The sequence below is a fragment of the Marmota monax genome, unplaced genomic scaffold (assembly GCF_021218885.2).
Source record: "Marmota monax isolate L192 unplaced genomic scaffold, Marmota_monax_Labrador192_F-V1.1 WCK01_AAM20220418_F8-fsc00052, whole genome shotgun sequence".
Classification (NCBI taxonomy): domain Eukaryota; kingdom Metazoa; phylum Chordata; class Mammalia; order Rodentia; family Sciuridae; genus Marmota; species Marmota monax.
Window position 1 is genome coordinate 5,308,711 of NW_026693473.1, and position 27,695 is coordinate 5,336,405.

General features: G+C 42.1%; 1 protein-coding gene across 21 annotated transcripts in view; it reads left to right on the forward strand.

Annotated features, from left to right (window-relative positions):
* The window catches only part of Kalrn (kalirin RhoGEF kinase), a 636,773-nt gene that overhangs the window by 217,015 nt on the left and 392,063 nt on the right, over window positions 1–27,695 (forward strand). For all 21 annotated transcript variants that reach the window (XM_058583507.1, XM_058583505.1, XM_058583504.1 and 18 more), the window contains exon 6: window positions 18,048–18,170. In XM_058583507.1, the coding sequence (XP_058439490.1) occupies window positions 18,048–18,170 (123 nt within the window). The remainder of the gene's footprint in view (window positions 1–18,047; window positions 18,171–27,695) is intronic.

Sequence of the window (27,695 nt, forward strand, 5' to 3'; positions counted from 1 at the left end):
TAGGCCAAAGCAAGGAGGATACTCCCATTTCCTACAGGAGAATCCCCTGCACAGCAAACAGAGCTGCCCAGTAGAGTTTCCAATATTAGAATCAGGCTTACCATTGTTTATACAGCATGTTGATTCGTTTCTTGTATAAACACAGACTTGGGAAATGCCAAGACAAGATCTTCATCAGTATATTTGAGAGAGTATTTTGGTGCCCACTTTCCCATGGTCCAGGTATCCAGCCCAAATGAAACCTCTTATTTGTTTTAGATGCTCAGAGGGGACTGTGGCTCTTGTGGCTGCTGTGCCTCCTCTTCCTGCATCATCCACGAGGAAGTCTCCCTTAGAGAATCTAATATTTAAATGCTTCCCTGTATATTTCTTTTTGCATGGTAAGACTCTGTTCACATCCATGGTGCCATGGCCATTGGAAATGGAGCTACTGTGACCGGACTTGCTCCTGGAGTGACACTTATCAGTTAGTAGACCTTAGTTAGGCACATCTTTAGCAGCTGATCTCCAATTATGTTACCAATAAAACAAAGATAAAGAATTTGGACTGACTCAGTGTTTTTAACTTCTGCTTCCACACTGAGCTCTTGTCACATGCCATATTCTTCCTTTGTGAAAATGGCCTCTCCACTTTGCCTGATGAAAGCTAAGGTCATGATAATGGTAGTTGTAGTGTGGCAATGGAGGTGATGGTGATATACTTTTTTTTCTTCTTCTTCTCAGTAGAACCCAGAGATACTCTACCACTTAGATACACTCTCAGCCTTTTTAATTTTTTTTTTTTTTTGAGACAGGCTTTGCTATGTTGCTCCGGCTGGCCTCAAACTTGCCATCCTCCTATCTCAGCCTCCTGAGTCACTAGGATTACAGGTGTGCACCACTGCATCCAGCCAAGAATATTAAGTTTTAAGGAAGCCTATCTGAATCTCCAGAGCAGTTTGATGAAGTCCCCCTACCTCATTTCCTGATTCCTCCTCCTTTAAGACTTGCTACACTAAATAAATATCTAAGCCCTTTTACAGCTCAACAATTGTACACTAATTTTTGCTTTCTATTCTCCCCCACTATCTTCAGTATGGTCTTCTTAGAATTGTTTCCTTGGAAGATTGTGAAAAATAAGAAACTTTTCTCAGAAAATAAAACCATAATCTCTTAAGTACTTTTCTACTTAAAAACAAACAAGCAAACAAAACCAGGCTTGCTGCCCAGGGTTGTTAAGAGAATGAAACAGGGTAATGTAGGTACAGGGCCCTGCGCGATGCTAGGCCCCGCAGAACGGCTCCCTCCATGGTGGCTTCCCTTCCTTCTCCCTGCACTGTTTCAGTCACGATTCACTCTTCAGTCACTGCTGCCTTCTGAGACCATGCAGAGTGTCACTGATGCTCTCTTCTAAATGAACTTGCTCCAAATAATTTTCAATTATCCCTAATGGAACAAAATTAAGAATTGATTTTTAAGAGAAGTTGGAAATTATGATGTAGTTTCATGGGGGTCCCACAGGTCACCAGGCTGTGCAGTGTCCCTGGGTAAAGCAGAGAAGAGCACATAGATCAAACCGGGGTCACACCTGATGGTCAGCATCGGAGGGTGGGGAGCCTCCACAGGGAAAGGACTCTGGAAAAACAATGTCCTTCATGCACCCACAGAGGAAAGTGATTCTTCCTAACATCTCAGGGGAGGTGATTGCACCTCTGCATTCACCTTCTACATCTGAGACACTTGTTACCTGCTTTGCGTTACAGCTAATAGCTAAGAGCATATTTGTCTTTTTCTTTGCAAACCTCAGACCATAAATACTTCCTACAATCCATCATCTAAGGCATACATCTATGTGTTTTTATGTTCTTAGAAGTCTGTGCAAACAAAATAATGCTTTCATGTTAATTGCCAGAAAAATATGGTACAGGGAACCACTTGGTGAAGGGCTCAATGGCAGGGAGAAGGCCACTGTGCCAAGGGCTATATGTGCTTTTGTGTTTTTTGAGGTCTGTATGTCCTGCTAGCCACATTAGCATTTCAGGACATCCCCAGGATGTCCCTGTCATTGGGCAAAGTATCTACCTCTGTTTCCTGCTTTCTCCCTCCAAGGTATTAATAGTTCTGATCACTCCCCAGAGCCTGAAGCAGGGCTCAAAGTCTCATCCTGCCTGGGGTAACTGGAACCAGTGGGGCCAGTTGTAGAGAGATTCCACTGCCTCTCCTTTTGCACTGAACTCTGGCCCACTGTCTTCTTTTCTTCCCCATACCTCCAACCCCCATGCCCATGAGCCAGCAGTAAGCACGATTCCACAGTCATTTGTCAAAGTGAAGTGCCTTTGTAGAAGTTACAATACATAATATGTTTGTGAATGTCAACTTCCAAAATGTTCTCACACCCATGACCTTAAGAGGTTTTCTGGTCCAGCCCTTCCTTTTACGTAGAACACTTTAACTTAGAGCAGAGACCCACCCAAAAGTTGCCAGTTAGTGGTTCATTATTTGGGTCTCTTATTTGCCTTATGTGGTAGGCCAGGTGGGCTTGGATATGAACATCATTTTGCAGATGGGAAGGACACCACGGTTGAGATTTGGTGAGGTTGAGGGACAGGGAGACAGTGTTAGAAAGTAGACCCTCTGAGGCTGGTGCTTATCCTCTCTCCCCAACACATACCATGCCTTTGCTGTGCAGAAAAAAAACAGCATCAAATGCCAGCAACCTAGGAGGTGGCTAAAGGGTCTGGTAGTGTAACAGAGAATAGGGGACCCCTGACATGTGTCCTTACCACTGATGTTTAGGGCCATAACCAGTCTGACCTCCAGAGGGGTGTGCCAAGTCTCAGCATGATTCAGTTGCTTGAGCCTCTCCAGTTGGGAGGGAGGCTTCAAAGAGAGCTGAGACCTTCGGAAAGGCCAGAAGGGCAAGGTCTTTACTGGGCAGCTTGTAATTTCCTGCTTTTTTTGGAGAAAGGCTCTAGTGCCCTCTTGTTCCAGGCCTCCCACCTCCTACAGAAGCTGAAACCACTGAACTGCTCCACCTCCTGTTGACTGGGCTCAGGGCAAGGAAGTGTGTCTATACCCCGCCCCCCTGACACAGAACACAGTGTCCTGAATTATTTCCAGCCTGCTGGTCCTGGGAATCTCTACTTACTTTTTCTCATTTCCTCCCCTTGAACATTAGAAACATTAGATTCCAAAAATAATCCAAGCCACAATGTTCTGCAGGCTGTATGTGTGAATGTTTTCCCCCAAAGCTGTTTTTCTCCCTCTTACATCCTTTCTCCCTCTCCTTTCTTCCCTTGTCTGCAATTCAGTCCCATTTGGATCCTGAGATGAGCAGCCTGGCTGAGGAGTGTGGGTGTGGAGAACAGCATGGAGCAAGGGTTGGAAGGGATGCTCAGGCTGAGGAGGCGTGGCTACTCCCAAGGTGCTCTCAGGAGGCTGGAGGGCACCTATACCCAAAGTACCATGTGTGAAGAGTCTGCCTAGGTAGCCTCCACTTGTGAATGGAGCATGGAAAATAAAATCTGATCAGAGATAAAATGTGTGTGTATGTGTGTGGTGGGGGTGGGGCACAGAGCAGGAACTGAGGAACATTGACTGACTCATTCATAAACAGTGTGTTGACTATACAACCAGATCCTCCTCTGCTAGCTGCTGGGGACCATGTCCCTCTACACTTACTCCAGGCATTGGATAGGGGATAGTGTAGGGACAATTGATGTGATTCTTGATACCTTGAAAGAGAGAGGTGGCTTAGAAATAGTAACCACTCTAGTGGTTGGAACATGGTGGGTTAAGATATCAAAGTCTCTGTTGCTTACTGGGCTGGGGTTAGGACTAGAAAAGGAGGTCAATGTGGACAGGAGAGAGAGCAGAAGGTGGTTCAAGGAAAAATAAAAAAGCATGTCAGCTCTTCAGCTCTGCTTCAGAAGGAGAAACAGAAAAATGTCTTAGGTACTCTTTTTGAAGAATGAAGCTCATTCCAGCACAATTCATAAAGTGAAACTGAGTCTCTATTTAGGGTAGGGAGCGTCTTCAAAGTTTCTTTCCAGGCATTTCTCTTTGAATAACCCAGTCTCCTTCCTTTTCTTCACCTTTACCCTAGTCTCCTGCTTCCTTTCCCATTTGTGACCTTTCTGGTTCCTGCCTGTACTTACCCACCCTTTCTTAACATCTGTTTTCTCTGATCTTGTTGCTGGGCCTCCCTTTGCCTTCCTGCTCCTTTCTTAGCCTGAGCAAAGGAGGAGCTCTCTGTGTAGCTCAGGCCTCCCATAGAGGGCAAAGAGCACAGGCCAGAAAACCCAGCCAAGGCTTCTAGAAAAAACTCTGGCTTGGGATTCAGGGAGGCCTGGGTTTGAATCTTAGTTTGGCCACTTGCTACCTGAGTGAATATGGCCAATTCATTCTCTCTGAGCAGCAGTTTATCTGTGAGATGTAGATGTTGAATGTATAATGCATCTGGTACATCAGAAACTCAGTAAGTTTGCAGAGACAGACTTGAGTTTGCCCATGCAGCTAGATAAGCAGAGTCCAGAGTAGGAAAAATGCAAATTGGAAGATGGGCAAGAGCCAGTCCTTACCACAGTGGTTACTATTTCTTAAAAAAAAAAAAAAAAGGGGGAGGCTTTCTTGTGGGGATAGGGAAGGAAAAACAGGATGCCTCATTCCCAACAAGGATGCCAGAGTGGACAGTGGGCAGCATGTGGCAACAGAACTTGGAAGTGAGGTAGGGACCAAGTGACTGAAGAAACCAGGATGGGATCTTGAAAAGGAACTTGTCAATGGATACTAGCCACAAGGTCTATCGCTGGCAGAGAGATGGAAGCGTGTGACTGCTAGCATCTTAGAACACTGTTGCTGAAGATTGGTCAATTGAATAAATGCCAGGCCCCATGCTAGGAATGGGCAAATTGGAAGATGGGCAAGAGCCAGGCCTTACCACATGGAAGCAGAGGGCACCAGCAGACAAATCGCCATTGCTAGGTAAACTCCCAAATGTGCCCAGTGGCTGCTCTGGGAACAAGATGGGGAAATATTCAGCCAGAATTGGGATTCAGGAGAAGAAAAGAGTGTGAGCAGAGGCACTGCTCTCCAGAGTGCAGGCTGTGTTCTGGTGCAGCTGGGGCTCAGGCTCCTGTGAGGAGCAGTGCAGGAGGGTAAGACCCATGCCTTGCAGATTACCAGGAGCCAGAGCACAACAGAGGGCCAGCAGTCTACCACACAGTCAAGGGACCACTAGGACAACTGGATTCTGATGAATGGTTAAGGCCCTGCCAGGAGCATCTGAGAATCCCAGCAGTTTTGAAGGTCCAGTTCTTTATCCAGGTCAGAGTTCCTTTAGAACTCCCCTGACTAGCCTGCATGCTTCAGGGTCGAGGGATTGAGGACACCACAGCTTTGTAAAGCAGCCTGTGCCACTGTCACACAGCCCCAGTTGTTAGAAGGGCCTCTTGCTATTAGGCCAGCAGCCCTCTTATGATTTGGGGATGATCCTCATGGGCCATCCCCATCTTCCCTAGATGAAGTCTGTGAGTTCTTTCACTCTAGATTCTTCACTGTGGCCTTCCTGGGGACAGTTTTTAAAATATGATGGGTTGAGAAGGTCTGCTGCTCTCTTGGTCCTGCTTATAGAGGTGAGGAAAAGGGATCGTGTGTGTAGGTGTTGCTGCTTTTCATAGCTTAGTTCAGCTAGTCAGGAACCCCAATAGCTCCTGCGAAGAGAATGATGAGTTCTCACTCAGAGTGCAATGTGTGAGGGCTGTCTTCTCATATGTAAGCACAGGGAGGCATTTCCAGTACAAACATGTTATATGAACAGGTTTCTGATGCCCAGGTCAATGGTGTTCTCCATTCCTCAGGGAAAAGTGTAGGGGTACCTATTGTTCTAGTTCTATCCCTGGATCCCATGGATCTTCTTTGGTCATTCCCAAGCTCAGCCCAAACCTCATGGTCTTATCTTGGAAAGAGCCATAAAACTTGGGGTGAAATGCATAAAAGCATATTAATTCCACGCTGGAAATCTGCCTCTAGCTGGAATCCCAGAAGGCTTTAACACCACCTTGCCCTCATTCTGTGTTCCCTGAGAAAACCTACTGTCTTTCTTCTTTGCTCAAACACCTAACCCCTCCTTAATAAGACTTTTCTTGAATAAGAAAGCTCCACTGTATGTGTGTGTGATATGGTAAGAAAAGACATTCCCTTACCTGGTACAGAGGAAAAATAGGCATTTGGTGTCCTGCACAAAGATCAGGTGGACTGGCTGGTCCCACCTCAGGATGACTGTCCTGCCCAAGATTCCCCTGAGAGCTAAGTTTGTCATGAGGTGTAAAGGGAAGGTACAAGCCAGAAGGACCTAGAATGGGGAGTGAATTCAGACTTGGGCATCCAGTTTCTGACACTGAGGACGTCTTCTTTTGGCCTTTGCTTCTATCTTCCCAGCTTAGTTATGCCAACCCCTTCTACTGGGAATGCCTCTTCCACTGTTTCTTCCCAGTGACACCCTGCTCCAGCTGAAGGTCTGGCTTAGAGGCTACTCTCCCCACTCTTGCTCAACTCTAAGCATCTACCTGCAGCCCTTCCCCAGCCCCCTCATGTTGGCCCTGTTCCATCCTCTGATCTTCTAGCTATATTCTCAAAAGCCTGATTTTCCCAATTATATGGCAAATTCCTTGAGGTCAAGGCCAGTAACTTCCATAACTCTGGGTTCCAGAAAGGCACACAGTCAACATCAAATAAATGGTGGTCCAAGGTACAATCTGCTGCCTGATAGAGCTTTTGAGCTCTTGTTTCGTGCTTGCACAAGAGCGCCACCTAGTGATGAGTGGTTCAGGGGATGCTTCTCATGTCCTCACTGTTCAAAACTGTGGTTTAATCAAGTTTCTTCAAGTAGTGGAGGATTGCAGGCAGCGACCTGGTTCTTTTTAGTGAATCCAAGTGAGAGCAGGTCAGGTGACAGCAGGAGTGTAAAAGAGAACTGCATACCCTGGACATGCTCCAAAGGAAGGAAAATGGGACCAGGTGTCAGACTGAATGCATGGCCTTCATGGTTAGGACCATGGCAACAGGATAGAGTGAAAACAAATCCCCAAAATGTTTTGGAAGAAGGATGGATAACCAAATGAACTTCAAAATGTAATTTCTTTTAAGGCTCAGGAAGGTGAGAGAAGTGCTGACCCTGAGTATTTACCTTACTGTGTGTTACGGGCTTGTTGCACTCCTGCCTCACACTCAGGGACGACAGACACTGTCTGAACACAGGAATTCACTTTAGTCCTATTAGTCAAAAGAGGAGTGAAAAAAGATGTTAAAAGAGGAGTGATCTGGCTCAGCAAGTTCTTTAAGCTCTGCAGGGATGCTTTGCCAAAGGGGGGTCTGGAAGCCAGAAACATGACCAAGCATCTTCTTGTAGGCCCAGCTCCCTGCCGGGTGCCTCACCTGCCTGCACCCCATTGCTGAGGCTGCCTCTGGAGGAGGGGGCATGGTGCATGGCCCTCTTCCTTCACCCTTCAGGGTCAAGCCCGCCTCACACATCTTCCTCTCCTCCCAGGGAGGGCAGCTTCCTCCTTAGCCCATACAGTCTTGTTCCCAGATGTGCAAGTGATTGGCACAGCTGATTTTAGGATGCGTAGGAGGACTGGATGAGAACATCCAACAGACACTCCATTTTTGCAGTAACAATAATAGTTCCCATTTATTAAGTGTGTCCTGTATGCCAGGAATAACCATTAGTTCATCTAAACCAATGTGCCAAGGGCCAGGTCTCAGTGGATGCCTAAATTTACTTTGGGTACTATTTTCTCAGCATGGATTAAATAGGATTTGACCTCTTCAAGTCTACATTTTGGGAAGTGAATGAAGTACTTTCCCTCTCTCTGTTCCTGAAAATATTTTATCAGCATTTGTGGTTTAAATGGAAGGAATTTGGCCATTCAGAGCCAATACCCTGGGGCTGCCTGGGCTGACTCCTGGCTTGGTTGGTCCTGCTTCTGGTCGGCTTGACTTGTTGGCTCCTGGATAACTGTTTGTTCCCCACAGGAGTACATACATATCTTGCCAGTGCTGCAGGAAATTCAGACCAACCAGGAAAATAGACTGGAAATCAAATGCAAAAAACAAACAAAACCCCCATATTTAAAGCCTGAAAAATATTTATATTAATAATGGTCTTGGTGAGATTTTCTTCATTGCCTCCCATAGCATGAGGAACAGGAACGAGGAGAGAGGTCTTTTAAGGCTCAGCCTGTGCGTGTGCTTCTCCAGGCAGAGCTGGGCTGGCTCATCATCAAGAACAGGGTGTGATTTTAGCACAAAGTTTTGCAGCCTGGATTTCTCTAATCAGAAAACAGCTACTTTCTGTGACTGCTGCTGTATCCTGTCTGAACCAGGGGAAGTGGGAAGGAGCTAGCAGGCATTCTGGGTGCTCAGCACCTTTATGTATCACCATCCTCATCTTTGCCCCAGACACTGCAGGGTTGGAAACAGGATGGGGAGGGGAAAGGAGGTGGAGGGTGTGGAGGCAGAGACAAGTCAGTCAGCGAGGAGTCTGTGCTAGTTATTTTATTTTGTGATATCGGGCCTAGCTTAGACTCCTCTTTGCAGTAAGGTGTGTGTGTGTGTGTGTGTGTGTCTGTCTGTGTCTGTCTTCCTGCCTGTCTGTCTGCCTGTCTCTGTGTAGACACCCAGTTCAGGGCTAAAAGCAAATCTAACCTTATCCTCCTAGTAAGTGGAGGATAAGGTTATCCAATATGCTACTGGATAAAGGCCAATTCTTTGCCTTGCAGCTTCAACCCTTTAAGACCTGGTTGTTCCCTATCTCTTCTTGCTGTTGCTTTAAGCCCCCAGGCCTTTGCTCAAGGGATTTCCTTTCATTAAGTTGCCCTCTCTGGGACTGGCTTATTTTGCTTAGCATAATATTCCCCAGTTCTTTCTCTGGTATGTGGTTGCTAATTCACAATATGCTGGGGGAGGGGGACTAGGGAGAAATAGTGGTACTTTGGATTAGACAGAGGGGAATGAAAGGAGGGGGTAGGAGGGTAGGAAGAATACTAGAATTAATCAGACATTATTACCTTATGTAAATATATGACTACACAGCCAGTGTAACTCTACATCATGTACAAACAGAAGAATGAGAAGTCATACTCATTATGTATGATGTGTCAAAATGCATTCTACTGTCATGTGTAACTAATTAGAACAAATTAAAAAAATTAAAAAAGATGCCCTCTCCATCTACTCCTTCACCTCTCTAAATCCTGTTGTCTTTCAAATGTTGTTCAGATGTTGCCACTTTCTGGAAGCCAGCCATGTTTTTCTCTACCTTACCTCTACCAGATTAGACCAAAGGCTCTCTGCTGTCAGCCTACAGTATGCCTATACCTCATACAGCACTTTCTACATTTTGTTTAAATTAACAGAATAGTGAATGCATTTGTCTCCCTGCTAGGCTTTAATTTTTCATTATCAGTTTTTAACCCAACATGTAGGGTTAAAACATGTGAAGGCCAAAGAAGTGAATGAAATACCATTCATGAGTACATGTCTATCCGGGTCGGGATGCTTTGGGATGAAAGAAACAGAAAACTGGACTGAAACTGCTTTAATATCAATACCATTTCACTGTTGAGGTGGACATTCAGAGGTAGCTTGAGCTTCAAGATCCATGACTCAGTGCAGTGAGCCTGTTCTTATGAACCCATTCTCTTTCCAGCTCACTCTTTTGCCAAGAGCTTCATCCTGAGGTTGTTTCCACTCATGAATGCCCATGGTAAAGAGCAACGGCTTCATTGTTTCACCTAGTGAGGAAGGTAGAGAGAGAAGGAGGGAGAAAAGGAAGGACAGAGAGATGCATAGACACTGGCTTCTCTTTCCTAGAAACCCCAAGCAAATCTCTCCTCAGTTTCATTAGTTCATGCTGGCTAAGACCTGCCCATCTCTGAACCAGCAAACAACAAGAGGAGCAAAATTATGGTGGGTTTGAACAAAAGATCTGGGGTGAAACAGACATTGGGATTCCAGGTAGCAGCAGCAGCCTTGGAAAGTAAAGGGTGTATTTCATAATTATTCAAGGAAAGAAATGAGAAGATAGTCTCTGGGGGATGGGATGAAGAGTGATAGGAGAAGATGATAGTTTGGATAGAAGAGACACAGCAGCTTGGGATGTAGGTGGAACATCAGGAGCACATTCTTGTTGAGTCCGTAGGCACCATGTGTTCACAGTGAATCCACAGACGACATGTGACTAGAAATAGTCTGAGATTTATGTGGTGTATATTTGGGAAACAATTTAATAACAGTTTAAAAGCATGGATTTTGGAGCCATGCAAACCTAGATTTGAGTGACCTTTACCAAGTGATCTTGACCAAGTTACTTGATTTTTCTGGATTTGTTTCTTCACCTAGAAAAAGATGGGAGTAATGACATCTGTTACTTCTTAGGACTATTACAGAATTGAGGTAACATGTGAAAAAAGCTTACCATGTATACCCTGGCACATATTTATTGTTGCTGGTTACCTGAGAAGTGCTAGAGGGTATCCTAAAACAGGAAATTGTATGGGATGTAGGTTCAGATGGACACTAGATTCTAAATTTATCTTCATCACTTAGAAGCTGTATGAGAGTGGGCAATTTACTTCACCTGTTACATTCATCCCTCAGCATCCATAGTGGATTGGTTTCAGGAACTCCTGAGGATACCCAAATCTGAGAAGCTTAAATCCCTGTATAAAATGACAAAATATCTGCGTATTTTCTACAAACACCCACCCAAATACTTTAAGTCATCTCTAGATTACTTATAATACATAAAACAATGTAAACACTATGTGAATACTTGTTACAAAACATTCTTTAGGGAATACAGACAAGGAAAAAAAATCTATACTTTTTGGTACAGGTATATTGTTATGTTTTTTTTCCCCAAATATTTTTATTTCACAGTCCATGAATCTCTGAATTCAAAGCCTTGGATATGGAAGGCCAACTGTATATTGAATATTTACAAACTTGAATATTTACCCTATTTAAAATGAAATTAAATAGGGTAAATTAAATAATGCCTTAGTGTGGCATTATTACAAGGGCGATGTGAGATAAACTATGGACGTGCTGGCACAGGGTTAGGCACGTGAAGTAGAAAATACCATTGGTGTTGTACAAGTGTTGAGCCTGCTTGAACTTTCATACAGACAGGATCTGATGAATGAAGGGCAGACGGCTAAGGTCTGGTCTTTAGACTGTCACTGGGAGGCTGTGAGGGACACAAAGGAAACTTTGGAAGCAAGGAAAATAGGAAGCAAGTTCAGATCAGTCCTTGTAGGATTGGAGGATTGGTGAACTTTCAAGATTCAGGCATTCCTATCGTTTTTGTCATGCTGCAACTAGACATGAGGTGTCAAGGAGGAGAGTTTGAGTGTGTGAAAATACTGGTTCCTCTGAGAGAATTTGATGTTGGGTGTAGACTGTGCAAGTGGGAGAGAAGCTCGTCATGTCTACAGCCAGATGGCCTGTCATGGACGATGACCTGGCCTAGAGGGCCAGCCAGGGTAGACTGTCAGAAAGGATTGTACCCCATTCTGACGTGAGATCACACTGCTGTAATCCAGAACACAGCAACTAGAAGGTGCCTGACTTTCATTGTGTATGTAGACTTAAGAAAGTATTAAAGCAGACCATATTGCAAGGGCTCAAGGAAGAAACTGATGGAGGAAAACCAAGGGCAGCAGGGGCAGAACACACTTCAGAAAGATGGAAGATGAAGGGCAGGAGAGACTGAATAAATCTTGAGCTCCATGGAAGGTATAGCATCAAGCTTAAGAGAATTGACACTAGAACTAGACCTCCTGGGTTCAAATCTCTATTCTGCCACTTGGCAGTGTGACTCTGGGCAAGTTAATTAACCTCTCTCTGCCTCAGTTTTCTAATCTGTAAAATGGAGATGATATTGTGAGTTAATATTTAGGTGAATATTATGAGGTTAATAGTAGTAGTTACCATAAGTACTTAGAACAGTGACTGGCACGTAGTGCACACTTAACAAATATTAACTGGTATAATCATTATTGCTACTATTGTTGCTAATGCTGTTATAGATAGAAACTGCAAATGAAAAAGGATGGAGGAAGGGAAGACAGGGAGAGATACAGTGCTGTTGTCTGTAACACCGACCAGTGAGTCTTAGTCATCTTAGTCTCTACTAAATGTTCAGGCTTATAAGATCATGAGGGCCACCTTTGGTGCTGACCTTCTGAGAATGGCATGAGATGGGATCCACAGCTCGCCAGCAGAGCTGTCCTTGCAGCAGACCAGCTTAGGTGCAAAGCATCATTGCAGCATTAAAAATCTATGTCCATGAGAGCCAACATGTCTTATAATCACTCCATTGGCACAACTTCCAGGGTCCCTGCAAAGGACAGGCCAGTTCCAAGAGTCACCACACTCAGGAAAGCCCAAGGTATAGTATTCCCATCACGTATTTATTTTTCCTTTGCAATTCCTCTTACTCCTGATTGTCAAACTCTACTGGACTGTTTTTTACCATTTTACCATGATTTAATAATGTGTTGGCCCATACCATCTTTATCTGTTGTCAAGGAAACAGAACTTGGATGTTAACTGCAGGTCAGATTACCATGCAGAAGGGGATAGGGCTTTAGTAACCCTTTGCTCACAGTGGGACATCTGTCTGTGTAACAGAGAAATTAGGACTGTTCTAGATTATGAGCACTATGTGCTCTCATGGATGTTGAGATTTAAGAGATGTGGATGTAGAAAGTGAAAGAAATATGCTATGAGGTTGACAGGCCAGAGACACAGATGGGTTCGTGAAATTGTTTGGCATCCTGGCTGATTACTGAGCATATATATGAAGATGGTGTCCCACAGGTAACCAGGCTGAGATCCCTGGAGCAGACAAGATTTATGACAAAAACCAGAACAGCTTCTTTTTATACAATATATAAAAGTATGTAGGCCAACATGCCAAAGACATAAAGGAAAACAGGCAGAGCCCAGAGCACCCTCTCTTCTTCAGTAGACATTTATCACACCTATGGCCTTTAGGCCCGTGTCCCAGCTGCCTCCCCTGCCTGTATTGCTGATGGCTTCAGAACCTGGGATCCCTGGTAGCCTGCAAGACATGCAGGCACAGGAGGGACAATGTGTGAACTCTCTGCAATGAGGAATTCTTAGAACTTGGGAACTAGGTATACATTTTAAGTGAGTCCTAAAGCCTCACCTCCCCCCATTTGGAAAAGCAGAAAAGTTCATTCCTAGGAGAGTGGATAGTTGAAAACCAGGGTCCTGAACTATAACATACACACGAGATCTGTGCATTGCCCTGTTTGCACAGGGTCAACACACAGGATCGGTTGGAGTTCCTGTGAAAGCAGAATTGTGAAGTCAGGGTAATGTGCCCTTGGTTCTCACCTGCTTCTATTTTTAGGGTCTCTCTCCTTTTGTCTAGAGCCCCTCTGCCACCTCATTTAAGGTTCCATCTCTGGGTCATGCTCATAAAGATCCTATTGAGCTGTTTATCCAGGATACACTAATTCCAGGAGGGATTACAGGAAAAAAAACTTATAACAGTTATCTCTTATGTGAAAAACTGTTAGGGGTCAAAGGGACTGAGTGTCTAATAGCAAAAAAATTAAAAAGTGGGGGGGGGGGTAGAGAGGGTGGGAGAGGGGAATTTGGGAGCAAGGCAGGAAGCAGTGAGGTCTTATAAGGCACAGATCTTTACTTGAGATCCTTGCTCTATGGTCATACCACCCAGGAACAGCAGGAAGGCACCAGAGTCCTTAGGCAGAACCCTGAGAGAGTGTTCAGGCCTCTGAGTTTTGTGTGGGCAAAGACACCCACAGGGCCTCTGAGTGTGTGGTGGATGGGTACCTGTGGGCTGTGTCTGTGCAGCACTCTGTGGTCATCCTGGTGGTGCCTTTTTATGGGAGTGTTTATATAGAAGCTGCAGGTGTGATTCTCATTAGCCTCTGTGACTTTTTACAACTATTGTGACTGTGACTGCTACAACTTTAAATCCACACCTTTCATCTGTTCTGTGCTTTATATAAAAACATTTGGGTAATATGTGCAATAGAGTATACTCATTTATGTCTTTAAAAAATCCAACATGAGGGCTGGGGTTGTGGCTCAGCGGTAGAGCGCTCGCCTTGCATGTGTAAGACCCTGGGTTCAATCCTCAGCATCACATAAAAATAAATAAGTGAAATAAAGGTGTTGTGTCCAACTACAACTAAAAAAATAAATACTTAAAAAAAATCCATCACGTATGTAGTACTCTACAAAGCATTTTCCTATTATCTTTTTTGACTCTCTTTTGCACTAAGATTTAAATAGGGTAAATTGTTTCCCCCATTTTATAGATGAGGTTCAGATCAATGATAAAATTTGTCAACATTTATGCAGCAGCCTGTACTGATCTGGATTTGTACTCTAGCACTCATAAGTTTTATTTCAAAATTGACTGGACACCTTGTTTCCCAGACATAACAAGGTTCACCTGCACAGACGGTGCTGGTGCCCTACAGGGCACAAGCTCTTATGGATGGGTCACAGCAGGGAACACATTGGGCACCATCCCAGCTGATACTGAGCTGTGCATATGTAGGCAAAGGAAGTCCACTGGCTATTTTTGTCCTCTTAGTTCATCAAAGCTGAATATCAACATTTATAAAACCAATGTAATTTGTAATTAAAGAGAGTATAAAATACTAGCCATAGATACTAAGGTAGTTTAAAAGTTAAAAATGTAAATCAGATGCTATCATTAAAGTTAGCAAATAAAGATCTTTACTTAATATGTTTGCTCTATGAAAGAGTTTATGCTTCATTAAAAAAGGAACAATAATAACCTTTTAGCTATCCCCATCTTTAAAAGAAAAAGGAAGAAAATGTTTGCTTATTTTCCTAATTTGCATTTAAATAGATTCCTTTAACATTCACTATTTATTAAAAACCACGCTTGTATATATTTTTACTGATTTTTAGCCAGCATAAGAAAATTACTTAGCTTAGTTAAAAATAAAGCATAAAAAATATCTCAAGTAGTTCACATATAACATCTGTCTTCTTAATGAGACAAAACTATGTTGGTTTCAGACAAAAAGATTCAATTTCATTTTTTAGACATGAACTTTTCTCTTGAAGAAATTTTTTGGTTATATTTCAACATTTGTAGCATCTCAAAAAAGAGAAATATATCCAAAAAATTGAAAACACTATGAAGAATTATTTTAGATTTGAATTTTTCTTTCCAACTTTGGGTCAGCCTAGTTCAAGGTCTTCCAGTGAGCCAAATTCAAATAGATTAAACCATCAAGTATCCCAACTGGAGGGAGCTTAGAAAGGGTCCACTTCTCTGTAAATTAGCAACCATAGAGCCTATGCCCAACTCTCCTGCTCATTCATTCATCCTTTCAGTAAGTATATGTTAAAAAAAAATGGAGCTGTTTGAATTGGCTGCCCTGGAATCCTGTAGCTCTTCCTGATGGGGTAGCAGCAGAGGCTGCAGTGACACAGATTGGTGAGTGCATGGCCCCAGGTGAGGAAGAAGGCTTTCCTTGACTGAAGCACCACAGTCCCTCCACAGCTGCTTTTAGGAGGGTAACTGACTCTGACTCGTGGAGCCCAGTCAGAAGAGGTCTTTAACAGCCCCATGAGCAGGAAGCCGGACAGTCCCAAGAGCCTGGCTCACAGACACTCTGTGATTGTGGCACTGGGTAGAATGAATGAATCGTAGGCTCTGGCTTCTTGTCTCTGAACCTCTTTCCCTGTCTGTGAAGAGGGCATGATAATACCTGTGGGGGAGCTGTTTTGAGCATACATGTGAATGGACATTTTGAACTTAAAAGCACTCAACAAATGTCAGGGCAAAGACTAAGAAGGTGCTTTCTCTTGCTATAAAACGAAGCCAGTTTTCTCACTGACATTTTTTCCCCCCAAAATTGGAAATGTTGTAAGTTACAGCAAGAAACATACTTTCTGATCTAGGAGACTCAATAAAACTTTTTTATTTTGAATGGAAAAAAAAAAAACAACAACAACTCACACATCCATTGGTTTCCCAACTAAACCTATTGTATGCCAGGGTACTCACTATCCCTTGCAAACCAGGAACAGCCCAGAAATGAAGTGACTTGCCCATGCTGTCATGGGGAATTGGTGACAGAGCCAGGCCTGGAATCAGTCTATTTCTCATCTCACTTGACTGCACACACACATACATGCACACATGTGTCTCTGTAGCCTGTTCCATTGAATGCAGAAATGACAGTGACCCTTGTGGACAGTGGGTCTCCCAAGGATGGGAATTATATACAAGTAGGTAGCAAGTGTAAATCCAGAGAAGTCTTATAGTTGTCCCTTAGGAAGCGGTCATCTTGAAGAAACCCTGATCCTGATATTGTATCACAGGATATCAGTCCCCAAAGCAGGTCTTTTCCTCTCTGCTTTAATCATGTGCCACTTTTTAAATAGCATTACCTCCTTAACAGACAACTTTGTCAGAATGTCTGGCTATCAGTGAGCAAACTCGTGTGCTCCAAAGTAGAACATGGAACCAGGTGGGATGGGATGGGTGCAGACCTCTTTCTGTAAGGAGCTGATGCAGTGAGGTGTATGGTTTCCACTCCACTCTCTCCTGTCGTTGAGTTCATTTTGCATAGCCTACCACCCCACTTGGCCTGTGTCCAGCCCTCCTTGCTCTGTAGTCCAGCAGGGACCTGGTGCCTAGCAATCTAATCATTCTGGTGCTAGCCCATAACTCAGCTGCTTATTTGCATATCTAAATAGTCATTTAACAGAAAATTCAGGGAAGGTCACTTCTGGGCCAGTGAGATATCCAAGAAAGGATATAGAGTGAGCGCTTTTCATCACAAGTTCCAAGGACTTCAGGCATTTCAGATTTTCATTAACTTTATTGATTCTTTTGTCAATAAAGAAAAGTGATGAGAAATTGTTTTGAAATGGGGTCGGGAGGCAGCGTTTTAAAGATCAAAAACCACAGAAGGAGAATGCACTAAACTCCTGAGGCACCTGTCTTCCTTTACCCCTTGTCCTTAATACTTAAAGAAAATATAAATCCCTAACCCAGTGCCTGTGATGTAGCTTGGCTGTGGCTGGTGGACAGTGAATGGTGTATGCAGCACAGGAATCGACCTGGCCTCTACTGGAGACCAGCCTGGAACAAATCTTCTGTCAGGAGAAAGTGAAGGATGATACTTTTATCCTCTCTTTATTGTCAGTGTAGATAGACAGAAGTGACCTGAGTAATTCAGGCAGGAGTAAAAGAGGGAGAAAAATCTCCAAATCATGCACATTCTCTTTCAGAAAGTGATGTTTTTATACCTAGGCATGAGTTGTTACAGCCCTGATGTCTCTCTCTGACCTCCAGACACATAAATATAACTGTTCATAGGACACATCTGCTGAAACTTTCATAAACCTCTCAAACCCAGCGCATCCAAAGTGGAACCCACTATCCGCCCCTCCTCCCCCACTCAGCTTTTTAATTCTTGACTTTAGGCAGCCACTCTGGCGGGACAGTTAGCTGCAAGGTGCAGGGGCCATGCCAGAACCTGGCAATGTGTGTGGTGGGACAGAGCAGCATGGAGTAGGGGTATGCCAGGCTGCCCCTGTTCCTTCCTATGAGGGCTTCTCTCTCCTATTAGTGTGGTAGGGAGTGGATTAGGCTTCCCAGTTTGTCCCTACAGCGTCTGTCCATAAAGCAAGCATGGGGCTGCTTTGAGGCTTTCCAAAGGTTTTCTAAGGGCAGGAACTGCAGAGACTAAACAGTTTACTCCCTATCTCCCTAATTCCCTTACTCATTTTCTCTTTTCCACTTTGGCTCTGAAGAAGACTCAGAGGTGGGTCTTTATGCTACAAGTGAGGGATCTCCTGAGCCACCTGATGGTGGCCTGCCCCAGTGCTATGAGTGATGTTTGGGTCTCACCAGCAAGAGGACTGTTTCTTCCCTTTCAATAGCTTTGACCATTTTGTCCTGCTGAACTCCTAACTTTTCTGATTACTCTACATCTTCTTTTCCCCTCTAGATGTTCGACTGGATAAGCCACAACAAGGAGTTGTTTCTCCAGAGCCACACGGAGATCGGAGTCAGCTACCAGCATGCCCTAGACCTCCAGACGCAGCACAATCACTTCGCCATGAACTCCATGGTGAGCAAGGGGGCTGTTCTCAGCCTGCCTTTGGGGTGCTGGGGCAGATCTGAATAAAGAAGGAGGAGCTTTGAATTGAGGGACTCTCCAGCGGTCCACTCGTGAGGATGGAGATGTGTGTAAGGCGTGTGGCCAGCCAGCTCTTCCTGGAGCAGAGTATAGAGCTGACATTACATTATGAAAGGAATGTGCTTGAGGTCGTGGGAGGCATTAGCTCAGCATAAGACTGGAAGAAGGCGAGTCACCAGTTCCACTCTGCTGACTTCGCTGACATTTATTGGTCCCCAGCATGTGTAAGTTACTGAGCTGTGATGGCGAAAGGCTGTGGCACATAGGAAAGGGTTGAGTAAGTTGCGGCTGTTTACAGTGGGAAGTTTGACACATGACTGCTGCCTTCAAATATTCCAAGACCACTTTGGAGAGAAGAGAGTAGTGCATGATGGTCTAGGAGGCAGGGACATCCAGGGCATGGCTGTTTGAGGAGGAGGCAGTGTGGGGCTCCTTGGGCCAGAGTGGGACGCAGTGAGAGTTAAGGAGCTCTCTGTGATGGGAAGTGTTTGATCCTCTGCAGAATTCAGAGAAGGCCATTGACTAGCTGTGTGGCAATAGGGAACCTACCTCTTTGTACTTCAGCTCCTTATCTGTGAAATATAAACAATAGTAGCTATCTTAGAAGGTTGTTTGGAGTTAATTATAAAGTAGTTAGGCTTGTGCCTGGCACATGATAAGTCACAGTAAATGCTGGTATTATGATGCTGATGAGGATGTAGGAGTCTAGTCTGCATGACATGTGTGAAGCCTCATAAACTTAATACTTCCAGGTACTGTTTTTTCCACATGGATGCCCCCACGGCTTTATTTTGAAATCCTGTCTGCTCTTAAAGCCATTGTATTACAATGCCTACAGCCTAAATGTTCCTGGATGTACCCACCAACCTCCCCCTGCCATCTCTTCCATCTTGTTCTTTTGGTGCAAAAGAATAGCTCCATCATTCCCCATGTATCTGAAAATCCAAGACACCTTATCGTTGCATCACCAATGCGGATCAGGTGTTAAACACAAACCCAGAGGGTTGCAGAGGCCAAGAAGGAAGAAAACTCCATTTTCTACCAGGTTGATTTAAATATGCCCTGGACTTCACACACTGCTGAAGAAATAATTCTAGCCTTGTTTTCAGTGTCTAGTTGGAGAGAGAAAAATCCAGGCAATCATGATGTAGTTTGATATGTGCAATGATAAAATTATGCTGTTAATTAAGAAACTTATAATCTCAGCAGTTGAAACCAAAAGAGGTTGATTTCTTGCTTCTATCACACCCCATCGCGAGCCAATGAGAGGTCTGCTCATCACAGTCACCCAGGGACAGGGCCTGATGGAGCAGCCACCATTTCCGATGCTGCCGTTTGCTTTGCCAGACAAAGCATGGAGCCAAGCATTGCAGGTTTTGAAATCTTCCTCTTAGAAGTGACACATCTGCTCACATTCCACTGGCTTTCATGCACATTTCATTGGCCAATGCCAATCACACCACTACATCTAACTCCAAGTGGCTAGGAAAATACAGTCCACTCCATATTGGCAAGGAGAGCTCAGTATAGTTATGAACAGCTCTAATGACTAGCATTGCCACAAAAGGTGTTAGGTAGAGATGAACATCATGGGATTTGCACAGAAAGATCACTCTGGCTGCGGAAAAGATTGAGACTAGACAGGGAAATTATAGATATTGTGTTATCCGATTTGGCCACAGTAGTCTTGTGTCTTCATCTAAGTATAGAGACTCATTACCTTCCAACTAGTTTCCTATAATTATTTCTCGTTTTTGGATCTCTTCAGTCACAGAGGAGAAAAACCATTGATCACAGGTGATTAAGAAAGTGAACTCAAAGCTAATCAAATTTGATTATTTGTATGCCTTGTAGATTTCCCCTGATGAGTTTCACAAATTCTGTGCCAGAATCTTCACATTACCCAACTGCCTAAGGCAAACAAACTCATTTTAATAAGTAACAAAGCAGACATAGTTAGGGAGGTAAGTCTGCCCCCAAGCCCCTTGAAACTATGTACTACAGAGCTAAGTGGGAAGAGCCTTGGCTTTGAATTATCTGCTCTCTTCTGCTAGGATGGATAATTGAGAGTCAGTGGAACATTGGAAATATTTGCTTTGACAAATTTACTGTTACCACTTCCATTTTTAGGACAAAAATGAGGGAAGAGGGAAGAAATTTGTCGGAAGGAAGTATCTTCTGGAACTAATGGCAAAAGATCTAATACTCAACAGCCAATTAGCACGTTCTAGACAATCCTGGAGCTTCCCTCCATCATGAATGCACCAGTATTCAGAGGCCTCTTCAAGCTGGCTGGGCTTGTTCTCCTCTCCAGCTGTAGGGCAAGTGAAGGGAAACCCCATGGTTGTTTGAGGAAATTGCCTGGGCACCTCTGTTTCATAAACATAGCTCAGTGCCTTTGTTAACTGGGAAGTTTACGGGTTTGTGGTTAAAATGAACTTCCTACAAAGAGGGATGGCAGCATCCCAAACAGGTGAAAGGAGGGAATGACAATCTCCTTTTCCCTGGCCTGAGTGATGAATGTTGCTGCCAAGAAACATGAATGTGAGCAGCTACTGCTCAAGCCCAGTGACTACAGGAATGATCAGTTCTTTAGAGAAGGTTGGGGTGTCCATGGTTCTGCAAACTCATTGAGGCATTTCTGTCCCTATTCTTGGAATTTATACACACACATTTACATAAACCCACACAGCTGTACACATAAATAGACATGTAGCATGCTTTGTTTCAGATGATTTCCTTTCTGAATCTTGCTCTGTGGCTGAAATAGGTACGTGATTTCTTATTTGGGGGGGGCAGTCACACTCCCCTTTGACATCTAATGTTGAGGGTTCTCTCCTCAGATAAACATATACATGAACAAAATCATTTTAGAAGCTTTTAAGAAATAAAAAGGAATAGTAAGACCTACCAGTCAGTTTTCCCAATTTAATATCTCAACAACCTCATGACTTCTTTTTTTGCTTACTGGACAAATAATTAAGGGTCAGACAAATTGTGCGGGATGTCTGGCATAAGGTGGTGAACGAAACAGAAGATTTTGTCCCATGGAGTGTTCATAGAGAGGAAGATGTTATATATATAATCTCATAAATAAATGCATATTTACAAACCAGTAGTCTTATGTCAGAAGAGTAGGAAAGGTTGTGACAGAGGGTAAAAAAAAAAAGGCCAATGCTGACCAGGGGGCAGGATTGGGTACATTTTTCAGTTAGCAATCAGCACTGAGGAATGCTCATTGTTCATTCATTGATACTGATGAACAATATGTGAATCAACTCTATTGTACCAAAGGACTTAGAATTTAAATATATCCTGGGAATACCAATTTGTAAATTAAAATGATCAGCTTACAACTTACCTATTTTAAAAAATATTTATTTAGTTGTAGATAGACACAATATCTTTATTTATTCATTTTTATGTGGTGCTAAGGATCGAACCCAGTGCCTCACAAGTGCAAGGCAGACGTTCTACCACTGAGCTATAGCCCCAGCCCCTTAACTATTTTTTTAAGTTTTGTTTTTCTGTGTTCAGAGTTTATAGACTGGTTAAAGATCCAACTCTACCTAAGATCATCACTAAATGCATTATTCTGTTAGGGCTGCTGAACAAAATATCATAGTCTTAAACAACATAAATTTATTTTCTCACAGTTTTGGATTCTTGAAACCCAGGATCAAAGCATTGGCAGGTTTGGGTTTTCTAGAAGCCTCTCTCTGGCTTGCAGATGGTGGCCTTCTCACTACATGGCCTTTTCCCTGTGAGCTCGCACACCCCTAGTGTCTCTCTGTGTGTCCTAATTGCCTCATGTTATAAGGATGCCAGTCAGATTGGATCAGGGACCACCCTAAAGGCTCCATTTTAACTTAATTACCTCTTTAAAGACTCTATTTCCAAGTGTAGTCGCATTTTGAGGTACTGGAGATTAAAGGTTCAACATATGATTTGGGGTTGAGAGTACAGTTCAGCCCATAACACAGAGAAATAATTGTATGCCATTAAAATTATGGAAGAAAATCAGAAATTTTCCAAGTTTTATTTATGATTGAATACAACAAAGCCCACCAACTCTTAATCTACTGATAGTAGATTAAGGCAGTGCTCTCGAAAATGCCCATAGGGATGATCTAGTGAAAGGCAAAGTGGGAGTGATACCCTGTTCTGTTAGGGCTGCTGAACAAAATACCTGTTTGGTATGTACATAAACAAATCTGGAAGAAACAAGTTAAAATTGGTTGATCTTTAGATTTTTGTCATAACGTGGGTTTTTTTTTTGTAGTTCCCATTGAGAAATCCTATTTTTTAATTAACAACAATAATAATAATTAATAATAATGATACCCACCTAGTAAACCAGTAGAAAATATCCTCTAGCTTCCTTCAGTGCCTCGGATAGACAGGTTTCCTCAGTACTCTAGGGCCCTCATCTTTCTTAATTCTGCCTTCAGCTGTGGAAGTCTTTTTCCTAAATTCTTCCCCTGAGTGTGACCATTTCCTCTGAGTGTGAGCAGACTAAAGTAAGTCGGGTTTTAGTAAGTATAGAATAGTTAGGTTCAGGTTCTTCATGAGAAAGACAGGAGTATGTACAAACAGCACAGCCTTATTTACAATTTTAATTAGCTGGTTCTTTGGGAAAAAATAAATTGCTAATGGCTCCTGACTAGAGTTTTAAAATATGAAATGGTATTCATTTTCTGTTATTACAACTGTGAGGACTCACATTAGGGATGACAACGTGCAGCTGGGCAGTGGGGATCCTTTCTGCTGTGGCATGCTTGATAGCTGTTTTAATCCTATTAATTTGTTCACCAGAGGCATATATTGGCTCTTGATGATGTGCAAATCAGACAAATTCCAACAAAGACTGTAATGTTCTCTCTCTGTTTTGAGGGAAGGTTACAAATGGCAGCACCAAGGAAAAGTCAGATAATGGTACAAAAGAAAAAAGATTCTGAGACAGGCTGGTCCCCACTCTGAGAAATCCTTACCCTGGAGTCCCCTGTCACTGATTCCAGACAGCCCAAATCATATTTTGCAGCACTTCCTATAATGATTGAATTCCTAGATTGTGGCAACACACACACACACACACACACACGCTATTATGATGTTTAAGTAGCTAGTTTTTGATCCTGCCATAACTGCAAAGCTACTAAGGTAGACAGAATCTGTGAAAAAGAACAACAATAATAACATTATCATCAATCGTCTCTGGGAGGCATTAGTTGTTTTCGTACAACTTTTTTCCAAAGAATCATTTAGGGAGCTTGCTAAAAATGCTCGTTTCTTTTTTACTTCCATCCCAGTCCTGAGAAATCATAATCTCTGGGGTTGGGGCCCTTGGAGTCAGCATTTTTAACAAGTTTTCCAGGTCGTTTACATGCACGTTTAAGTTGGAGAACCATTGTTCTGTGGAGATGTGTATGTATAAAATAATTATTCTGTAAAATAAAACATCTTGAGTTTTGAGACTTCCACTTCCATCATGAGGAGCTCTGCAAACCTGCTCTCCATTGAAACTAGTGAAATTTATCTTAAAACAACTATTTAAAGTCTCTGGGAATGATCCCAAGTGCATACAGTAAATGAAGAAGCATTTATTCAGGAAAACCTACTAAAACTCAGTAAATAGTGTGTCTCTGGTATTTGAATCAAGACCCCCTCTCTCCCTCTACCTTCCCTTCTTGGTAGTATGAAAACTCCACTCCTAATGGCGGTGACCAAGAACAGAGTCCCTTTCCCTCCACCTCCTAGCTAAAGCTAAAGCACTACCTTCCCAGGCAGGGCATTTCTTATTCTGCCCCAATCTGCCTATTGCTGAGGCTGTTCAGGATGAGTGTGGCCTAAAGGTAGGTGCTCCCTTCTGCCCCCTCACTCAGGAAACAATAGCTATACCATGAGTGCAATGCTGTGAGAATATCAGGGCCCTATCACCCTTGCTGGGAAAGGCAATCCAAGAAAACCTAAGGCTACTCACCCAATTCCATTGAATTCAGCTCTTAAAGTGGGGGTATCACTCAGGAAAGCACACTACTGTCCCCAAACCCAGCTCTAGAGCTATGGCTGGAGATTCCTCCTGAGGGTGGAAACATACTATAAAACAGAGAGCTCCAAATCTTTCCCCAAAGGCTCTAACTTTATTTGCAATGAAGAGTGAAATTTAAGGCAGTGTTCTCAAAAATGCCCATAGGGATGATCCAGTGAAAGGCAACTGGGAAAAGATGGGTAGATTCATTTGAAATATAGGTTAAACTTTAGTCCTGTTAGTTTACCAGAGAGAGCTGGGTAAAGAGAAATAATGAGGAAGTTCTTTGTGCTGAAAGCAAGTGATCCTGGACAGTAATTCAAATCCACACTAATAGCACTGATAAAGGCAATTATGTAACTATAAAAGACAGGGTAAAGTACATATTTCCTTTTCTTCCTTCTCTTAACTGATTTCAAAAGCAATTATATATAATAGCATATGTAAAATATATTTTTGGGCCTGTAACATATATAAATGTTATATATTTTCCAAGAAGGGCAAAAAGGAGGTAGGTAGGAAGTAAAATCTATTTTGGGCCAAGGAAATATCTTCACATAGTGTCTGGGGTCTCCAGGGACAAATGAAGATATCCAGAAATGATAAATAAGGAGGTTAATATAACAAAAACTACAAATGTATCCTAACTCTTAGCTTCAAGAGACATAAAATTATAAAAGAGGGATAATTATAATAATCTAATGTTGGTTTTGAAACATTTATGGATGTAATATGTGTAACAACAATACCACAATGTGGGGAAAGAGAATAAAGCTGATTCTGGTGTGTATGTTAAACCCTAGAGCAGGAACTAAGGATATAACTTTAAAAACGTGAAAAAAGATCAGTCAGTAAAAATATTAAAATGGACATTAGAAAATATTTACTTAAGGAAAAAGTAAGGCATAATAGGAAGATAGAGGTATAGAAAAAGATGTGTGACATTCAGAAAAAATAAAATGGCAGACCCAAATTCAGGTGTGTCAGTTATGATGTTAAATGTGAAAGGAGTAAACAATTCAATCAAAGGTAGAAATTGTCAGAGAAGATTTATAAAAAAAACAATCTAGGGGCCGGGGGTTTGGCTCACCAGTAGAGCACTTGCCTTGCACATGCAAGGCCCTGGGTTCCATCCTCAGAACCACATAAAAATAAATAAATAAGGTTATTGTATCAATACAACTACCAAAAATAATTTTTAAAAAACCAATCTATCTGTGCTTTCTATAGGAAGCATGCTTTAATTATTTATTATTGATTTTATTTTTTAAAATACATGACAGCGGAATGCATTACAATTCTTATTACACATACAGAGAACAATTTTTCATATCTTTGTATATAAAGTATGTTCACACCAATTCACATCTTTATACATGTATTTTTTTGCATTACAATTCTTATTACACATATATACCACAATTTTTCATATCTCAGTAGGTTGACACCCAATTCATTTCTTCATACATGTACTTTGGATAATGATCTTCATCACATTCCACCATCCTTGCTAATCCCCTGCCTTCTAAAACAAATTAGCAGAAGATCAACAAGGAAATAGAAGACTCCAACAAAAAGACAGAAGTCTGTAAACCAAACTGATCTAACAGGTATCTATAGAACACTGTATCCAACAACAGACCCTGGGTTCTTAAGAGCATGCAACATTGTTCAGGGTAGAACATATGGCTAGGCCATAAAGCAAACTTCAGTAACTAAGAAAAAAGGATAGAAAAAATATAAAGTATGTTATCTAACTATATAGAATAAAAATAGAAATTAGTAAAATGAATTCCAGAAATTAACAAATTTGTAGAATTTAAATTACATGCTTCTAAATATCCAGTGAATCAAAAGTGAAAAGGGAAAATTGGGAAATACTTTAAGATGCATAAAAATACTTTGAGATACTAAAACTCATGCAGCTAAAGCAGTACTTAGAGAGAAAGTAACAGCTGTAAATGTAAGGAAATAATGAAGATTAGGGTGGCAATTATTAATGAAGTAGAAGACAGAAAAGCAATAGAGAAATTCAGTGAAACCAAAGTTGGCTATTTGAATAGATCAACAAAATTAGCATATGTCTAATTATAATGACCAGGAAAGAAATGAGAGGACATTATTACCAACCATATAAAAATAAAAAGAATTATAAAGGGATACTACCAACATCTATATGCCAATAAATTAGATTACTTAGATGAAATGGACAAATTCCTAGAAAGATACATCTACTGAAACTAAGTCAAGAAGAGATAGATAATCTGAACAGACCTATAACAAGCAGAGATCAAATTAATAGGCAAAAAAACATGAAGAAAAGCCCAGGCCCAGATAGCTTCAACACTGAACTCTAACAAACACTTGAAGAATAAGTACTAATTCTTCACAAGCTTTTACAAAAAATACAAGAGGAGGGAATATTTTGCTGGTTAGTATTTATGAGGCCAGTATTACCCTGATACCAAAACCAGACAAAGCTATTATAAAAGAAAACAACACATCATTCTCTCTTATGAATGTTGGAGGGAAAACTTACAACAAAACTATAAAACCAAATCCAGTTATATAGAGAAAAAAATCACTAATTGCAATCATTCCCAGATTGTGAACTTTGTTTAATGTCAGTAAAAGGAAGGAGGGGGAAAAACCCTACGTGGTTATCTCCAATAGACCCAGAAAAAGCATTTGACAAAATCCAATATCCTTTCATAATAAAAATAATCAACAAACTAGGAGTACAGGAGCACTTCTCAACTTGAGAAGGGACATCTCATGAAAAATTTACAGCCAGCATCATGCTTAATGGCAAACAGTTATGTACTTCCCTCTTAGGATCAGGAACAAGAAAGATACTCTTGTCACTTCTGCTCAATCTTGGAATAATAAAAAGAATTATAAAGGAATACTACCAACAACTGGACAAGGAAGTTGTTCAGTAAAAATAAATAAAAGGCATCCAGTTTGGAAAGAAATAAACTGTGTCATTGCGGACATGATCTTGTAGACAGTGAAAATCTTTTTTTTTTTTTTTTAATTCCTCTTTTTTATTGATTTTATTTTTTATATACATGACAGCAGAATGTATTACAATTCTTTTTTTTTTTAATTTTTTATTGTTGGCTGTTCAAAACATTACATAGTTCTTGATATATCATATTTCACAATTTGATTCAAGTGGGTTATGCGCTCCCATTTTTACCCCATATACAGATTGCAGAATCACATCAGTTACACATCCATTGATTTACATATTGCCATACTAGTGTCTGTTGTATTCTGCTGCCTTTCCTATCCTCTACTATCCCCCCTCCCCTCCCCTCCCCTCCCCTCCCCTCCCCTCCCCTCCCCTCCCCTCTTCTCTCTCTGCTCCCTCTACTGACATTCGTTTGTCCCCCTTATATTATTTTTCCCCTTCCCCTCACTTC